The following is a 7,500-nucleotide window of genomic DNA, read 5'->3' as shown; positions in this document are numbered from 1 at the left end:
GTGTGTGTGTGAGAGAGAGAGAGAGAGAGAGAAAGAGGGGGAGAGAGCACATAGGCCTGTGTGTGTGTCAGAGAGAGAGAGGGAGGGAGAGATGGGGAGTAAGCTACGTGTGTGTGCGTGCCTAACCTTTGACAACTGGCGTGGAGACCGACCACCGAAGAGGCTCGCGTTGGAGTTGAGACTGATAGCGCCTCTCCGGCCCAGGACGTGCTTCGGAACGGGCCGGTCCAGCGCGAGCACCGGCAGCTGGTAGTACACCTCCATCGCACGTGGCGAGTCTGCCCAGGTCAAGATACTGGCTGTCCAGACACGAGCGCACGTGAACTACCCATCAATACTGGTGATCCGGATCCGTTAGGCAGCACGGGTGTGCTCCGGAGATAAGGGCTGCAATGTTCTTGTTCCGCGCGGATTCCCTCCACCCCGACTCCAACATCACGATACGACGAGAATCTACCGCCTCGCGGAACCGTCCAGCTCTTCTCTCGCCAGTAACGGCTGGGTTGAATGAGGCGGTCAGTCGGAACCACCAGGCAGAAACTAATTATTGTGCTTCGGACAGACTAGCCGTAGACCGCGCCGTAACGCTGAACGCGCTGATTAGTCGGGAAACCCGCGATGTCGGTGTCCTTTAACCCTCGCATCCACGAAAAAGGGAATCTCCGGGTTTGAACGTCGCTCGCACGAGCGAGACGTCCAGCTGCGATGACAAAAGGCACCAACGGGGATCTTCAAAATCACGGCCACGCGCGCTCACATCCAGACACCCACGCACACAAACTCTCTTTCCCCGGTCCGCCGGTGAGCCTCGCGCAGATGTGACACCGGTGTATGAGACTAACCGCCTCTGTCAATAATCCTTCCGAAACATCAGCCGGGAAGGCGGGGTCTAAATTGCGTCAACAAAGTCGTTGGGCCAATAGCTGTAACTCAAGGGTCGAGTACCCTGTAACTCGACGTGTGATTGGATAGAATGTCTACGTTTGCCTGTCATCCGGGACCTAATTGGACGATATCCTACGTGTCCGACTCTGGGAAATACAGGAAGTGGCGGCTGTCAACAATGGTTGACACCAATGACCGTAGAAACAGAGCCCGTTTACGGAGAGCCGGTTCACTCCCTATTAACTCCATTGTACCTGCAATCTGTTGCAGTTCCGCTAGGGGCGATCACGAATAAGTGCAAAAACAATGGGGGTCTATGGAGCTAGACGGCTAAATTTGTCTCTTTCACCTGGTTGTTGTTGAAAAATCGAAGATTTGATTGTGGTTTCTGCAAGCCCACTATGGATTATAGGTAAAAAGTTGAATGAACGAGTACTTACGTCCTTTTGATTTCTTACAGGTTGGGTCGTTGTTGCCCACAACACACTAGCTATATCCCGAGAAAAATGGATTTGAGGGCTACAGCTCCATAGACCTCCATTAATTCTGCACTTATTCGTGAGTGCCCTCATGTGGAACCAGAAAAGGAACTGCAACCAGTTCAGAAACCGGAAGTTTCCCGAGAGTGGCGGTTCTCCCCTTATTAGACATTCTCTGGTAGAAACCTTTTCTGGTTGACAGTTATAGGCTATAGAGAGAGATAGATAGTGCAGCCTGTCATGGGCTTAGGCTAGGCCTACTGCACAGCTTTGCCAATGCGGCGGTATTTTTGAGAGAATGATTGAAATTTGGGGGCAGCCGTGGCCCACTGGTTAGCACTCTGGATGGAGGGTTGCCGGTTCGAGCCCCGACCAGTGGGCTGCGGCTGAAGTGCCCTTGAGCAAGGCACCTAACCCCTCACTGCTCCCCCTCGCCCGCCATTGTAGCAGGCAGCTCACTGCGCCGGGATTAGTGTGTGCTTCACCTCACTGTGTGTACACTGTGTGCTGTTTGTGTTTCACTAATTCACCAATTGGGTTAAATGCAGAGACCAAATTTCCCTCACGGGATCAAAAAAGTATATATACTTATACTTAAATGCTGCAAAGTCCAACTAAAGCTTGCTTCATATTGGCCTACGCAAATATTTGCACAATTAATACAATGAGAAAGATCCTAAACACAAACATCGGTAGGTCAGCTAGTATGAAAAACAAGCGTTATTTGTTTGTTGTATCACATTCATAAACAAATAATGAAATACCAAATATTTTTTTAATTTTTTAATTTTGGATTCTTAATTGAATATAAATGAACGAACCATAGGCCTACACGGACCCCAGGGACCCCCAGGTGTAGGCTACTTTTACATTCATTCATTATTCTAACGTTATAGGGAATGGGAAAACTGCTATACCACACTGAATTGGTATATATCTGATTATTAGCTGTACAGCTTGGTTAAAGTGTAGCCTAACTCCAGCGAAAATTGACCCCACTGTCTTTTTCTGCATTAAAACACATCAAATAAGCTGTGGAAACAGTAATTTTCTTTGATCAACCACTACAGAGCTTGCTCTGGTATACGCTATAGCCCCATATCAAACAGTGGATTAGCTAAGGGCCATGAGCGAAATGCTTCCCAAATAGCATTTTTTAACCAGTAGGCTAATATTGTTCAAAACAGCACCAAACCTCGTCAGTAGCTTGCTTAGGGTCCCTACACTACACATAACACTAGGCACCAACAACACACCAACCAACAACAACAAACACGGAATTTGATGTATTTTAAAGGATAATTCCGGTGTGATTTTGACCTAAAGTGTCTTGAAACATGATACCGAGTGTGAACGTTTGTCTCATAGCTCACCTCAGCTTGTCCCCTGCACTCAGAAATCTGGCGCTAGTTAGCCAATGCTACCAACAGGGTTTCGTTGTGGTGCCTCGGGCATCGGCCTAGCCATGCAAATAAATCACTGTTTTACACCATTTACAAGGCTCAAAGTAGCTCCATACTTCATTGGTAGACTTCCGAGGGCCTTGACATTTAAAACGAGACATGGAGAACTTTGAAAAAGCACTGGTAGATTATTTACAAGACGATTTATACCTTAAGGAATTTTACCGTTCGACGCCATGTTGAATTAAGTCACGATAAGTAGAGCGACGAGTACGAACAAACAGGTATGATAAGGGGTCAGATTCCAAAACTAATTATGTGGAAAAGCATGGATTCAGTTGCTTCCAGTAGCAGCATCTGGAATCCATGCATTTCCACTGAATTATTTTTGGAATCTGATCCCTTATCATACCTGTTCATTCGTACTCGTCGCTCGACTTATCGTGACTAAATTCAAGATGGCGTTCTCCACCGTGTACTGACTGTCCACAAGCCTACTGTTTTACTGTTTACAGGCTATATTAGCACATATGCACAACCCCTCCCTCCCTCCCACAGCCTGGATTGTAGACGTGCTTAATACCTAATACTTAATACTTTTTACTTAATACTTGACCAATAGCTGTAACCCTATTACTTCAACCTATTCTTGCACCATATTTATTTTATGCTGGTCTCTAGACTTTATTCTTGCACTGTTGCACTGTTGGACTTAGCCTACTTATTTGCACACTCACTCTCATAGAGCACCTTACCATGCATACAGAATCACAGGCTCAGTTCCTGCTCTGTCACTGCAAGAGCCTCATGCTTAATCATCCTTAAGCACACTATGTGGATATTTTATTTAGTTTCAGTTAGTATATTTAATATTTTAGTATTTTAGTATTTTTTTTATATTCTACTGTCTTTATTGTTCAGTGGTGTTTTTCTTATATTTATTTACTTATATTACTTTTTCTGCTGTAAGTGCATGTTGTGTGTGATGTCTATATGCTACTGAGATCTTGAATTTCCCCTTGGTAATCAATAAAGTATCTATCTATCTATCTATCTATCCATCTATCTATCTATCTATCTATCTATCTATCTATCTATCTACCTATCTATCTATCTACCTATCTATCTATCTATATCTAAAAAAGTAAACGATTCTTAATGAAATCATTGGTCAGTATATTGTAGGCTACTATTCATTATATAGTAAGTCATGGGAATTCAGTTTTTTTGTCAGGGAAAGTCAGTTAAAGTCATGGAATTTTACATTTGACTTAGAGTGGGAACCCTGTATATGATGTAGAGGCATATAAAAGCTATTACAAATGCCAAAGCATGCGATACATTGCAGCCATTCACAGCACCTCACAGACATTGGCGCGGGCTGTGGATGCTGTAGATTTTGCAATGTTCACAATCACGACCTCAAGTGAGGAGTAGTAGGCTAGGCTAACGGCCAACCCTGACATTCAAACTTCTGTAGGCCAAACCGATGAAAATGAATGACCGGCAGGCGACCAAAGGAACCATTGTTACAGGAACATCTATTTCAGACCTTTTAGTCAGCCTGTACTGTCCAAATAACGCGGTTACAGGGGGGCTACACCAGGCACGCACTTATAACTTCCGTTCGCGACGCGTAAAAATCAATTTGAGAAGATAGTGTATTTTTTTGGAACATAGCCTACGTGCAGCATATGCTATGCGTCGCGAACGGAACGCTCGAATGACATTTATTTTCCTTTGTTACATTTTGTTCCGAAGTCAACATTGTCTTTGTAACCTAATCCCTTAGGTGAAAATACGGGATCATTTTAATTTATCAAGTGACTATAGAACTTCAAAAAGTCATAGCCTAGGGCCTACCACTGTTTTTCTATTTTCCATTTTACTTCCAAAACAGAATAGGCCAATGAATGAACGCAAAAGTACACGGACCCCAGGCAAACTACAAAAAGGGTGTGTTTACATTTGCTTTTAGAATGTGACGGACACATCGCCGGTTATAGGCTATTAACGTGTAGGCTATATAGGCTATTAACGTGTAGGCTTAACGTGTAGGCTATACAGCCACATGTGTTTAGATTTCGCTACTGTCACTGACGCATCAGAGCCTGTTAGCATTTACACTACAAAAGTGGCCAAGTGTTCTCAGTAAACAACTTGTTCAGTAAACAAGTGGTTTGAGTGATCAGAGGGGTATTTCACAAAACCTAGATAAGGGATTAAGCTGGGATTTTTAGGTTATCCTGGATGAATTTAGCCTTGACTGGGTTTCACAAAAGAGATGGCACATAAATTACCATGGGGATTTATTCTCTGCATCTAGCCTGGTCCCGACCAGGCTAACAGCCAAGCTAAGTTAATTCTAATGGTAATTATGTTGTCTTATTGGTTCAGCTAGCTGTCATTCACATTAGACCTCCGTGCTAATTTTTAAGGAGCTTTATTACATTTATAAACTATTTGATAAATGTATTTGCTCGCAAAACAAAACAGATTGTCTGCCTACTACCATATAGTTATTATTTTAATTGTGATAACCTTATAATTATTAACATAGGCCTAGGTACTTATTGTTTGCTTATTTTGATAGACGTTTGATGAATAGCCTACTGTAGATGATTGGAAGTGGAGGGGCAAGTTTTCGAAGGTATTTTCAACTATAATATTAAGGTATATCATACTATGTGCATTCTTTGCAGTGGCAAGCGCTTTCTTAATGATGTTGTGTGCCGAGACAAGGAAGCACTCACACGTGGGTAAATTTGCATTCAGTTGGTCTACCACGCCTACTTCTGCTGTTTTACAGAAATAGCCATGATTCCCCATTCTAAAAAAGATAACTTTACTTCATTGTTAGTCTATATCAAAAGCGGTTGTTCACTTTGTGTGAATGACGCTATTTTCCGCGTCTTTTTTATTCCAACCGTGGGCACTTTGAAGCAGAAACGAGAACGCGCACACATCCTGAATTACATACACCTGGCTTGACATAGTCGCTCCTACTCATCCTGGATTGGCATTAGTGAAACGAGTTGAGCTAGGATGTCCAGACAACGCTATGTCAAACCTCGCTTTAGCACTTATCTTGGATGTCTTAATTCTGCCTTTGTGAAATACCCCTCAGATCACCCCAGATAGATTGGCAGATATAGCGGACCGCTGGTGGTATGCCGCCGGTGGCTTTCCACTGTGGTACGCCGTTGGACCACCATCTCTTTAAATTTAACTTGTCATGAATATTAAGAAAAGTTAATAAAATCATACATGGAGTATAACTGAACAAATGAAAACGATTTTCAAGCAATTTCAAAAAATTTGTCTGCAACTCGCCAGCGGACTGCCAGAGAACCGATGAGCAGCAAAATGCCCCCGGTCCGCCAGCTATGCCCCTGATAGTGGACGTTTGCACGTATTATTGCCAGATAGCAAGAGGCTGGCGGATACTGTCGGTCCATTGGGGTCAGCTGGCGGATACTGCCGGTCCATTAGGGTCAGCTGGCGGTCAATCTGGGATGTGTTCTATGCGTTCTGTGTTGTACGATCCGGAAATGATCGACAGGGGGAGCTAGATAGCCGGTGAGATCGATTGACTCGCTTGGATTGAGACCTACCTGTGCTGTGCTGCACCCACCGCGTAGGCTATGCCATAGATGTGTATGCTATAGGCTTTGTGTCTTGCATATTTCCCCACTCATTTCGTTTTACAGTATAGCCTCGGTGTGTGTGTGTGTGTGTTTGTGTGTAAGAGCGAGAGAGAGGTCTGTCACTGCGTTGTTAGTAGGCTAGGCTAGGCCTAATAATGGATGGCAAAGTTTCGCGGGATGTTGCGAGCAACTGGTCGGGCCCTCATGCCGACAGTCTCATATATGGTCACGTAAGCATGGCAACGCCTGACGTGCGCTGGCTAAAAACAGCTCGATCACCCTCCGAGCTGACAGATGAGTGTCTGACAAGAGACAGAGAGAGAAAGAGAGAGAGAGAGAGAGAAGGCCCATTCGTGACTCGGCACAAATAGCCACAGTAGCCTACTGTCCTTTACCGACTTCTGTGTGTGTAACGCAAGTTAAAGTTTGCACCGAGTCGTGGATATTTAGCTTACAAAAGTTTACTCCGTTATTGGGTCTGACTTGACGCGGGTCGTTGGGTAGGCTACCGTGATCCGTTAGGTTAGTGACCTAGTTGTGAGCGCGTCGCGTCGGGCGCGTGCAATGAGTGTGTCGCTGGAGTACAACCCCGCGAGGAAGCCGGACGCCATGGACAACCTGGAGAAGCAGCTCATCTGTCCGATCTGTCTCGAGATCTTCAGCAAGCCCGTGGTGATCCTGCCCTGCCAACACAACCTCTGCCGCAAATGCGCCAATGACATCTTCCAGGTACACACCTACACACACTCCCCTTTCTTCTCTCTCAGCTGTGTGTGAGTGTGAATGTGTGTGTGTGCAAATGCGCCAATGACATCTTCCAGGTACATACACCTACACACCTCCCCTTTTCTTCTCTCTCACTGTGTGTGAGAGTGTGAACATCTTCAGGCAAACATGACATCCTACACTACACACACATGACATCTTCCAAGTACATACACCTACACACATGCACACTCACCCCCCTCTTCTCTCTTAGCAGTGTGTGTGTGTGTGTGTTTGTGATGTTTCACATGTCCTTATGATTCAATGGCACAAAGACAGCTGATGTTTTTATTCTCAGCAGTGTGTGTGTGTGTGTGTGTG

General features: G+C 44.8%; 2 protein-coding genes across 3 annotated transcripts in view; one reads left to right on the top strand and one right to left on the bottom strand.

Annotated features, from left to right (window-relative positions):
- LOC125283863 (high affinity cAMP-specific 3',5'-cyclic phosphodiesterase 7A-like) overlaps positions 1–979 on the bottom strand; it is a 40,918-nt gene extending 39,939 nt beyond the window's left edge. Inside the window, exon 1 of one of the 2 annotated variants that reach the window (XM_048227364.1) lies at positions 127–979. In XM_048227364.1, the coding sequence (XP_048083321.1) occupies positions 127–264 (138 nt within the window). In that variant the 5' untranslated portion in view covers positions 265–979. The remainder of the gene's footprint in view (positions 1–126) is intronic. The other variant, XM_048227363.1, reaches the window with a different exon arrangement.
- Positions 980–6,188: 5,209 nt separating this feature from the next.
- The window catches only part of trim55a (tripartite motif containing 55a), a 35,788-nt gene continuing 34,476 nt past the window's right edge, over positions 6,189–7,500 (top strand). Inside the window, 1 exon segment of the mRNA XM_048227362.1 lies at positions 6,189–7,143. Within this exon segment, the coding sequence (XP_048083319.1) occupies positions 6,979–7,143 (165 nt within the window). The 5' untranslated portion in view covers positions 6,189–6,978.

Source organism: Alosa alosa, chromosome 19, assembly GCF_017589495.1.
Source record: "Alosa alosa isolate M-15738 ecotype Scorff River chromosome 19, AALO_Geno_1.1, whole genome shotgun sequence".
In the NCBI taxonomy this organism is placed as follows: Eukaryota; Metazoa; Chordata; class Actinopteri; order Clupeiformes; family Clupeidae; genus Alosa; species Alosa alosa.
The sequence above is the reverse complement of the archived record's forward strand: the minus strand, read 5'-3'. Positions and strand labels throughout refer to the sequence as shown.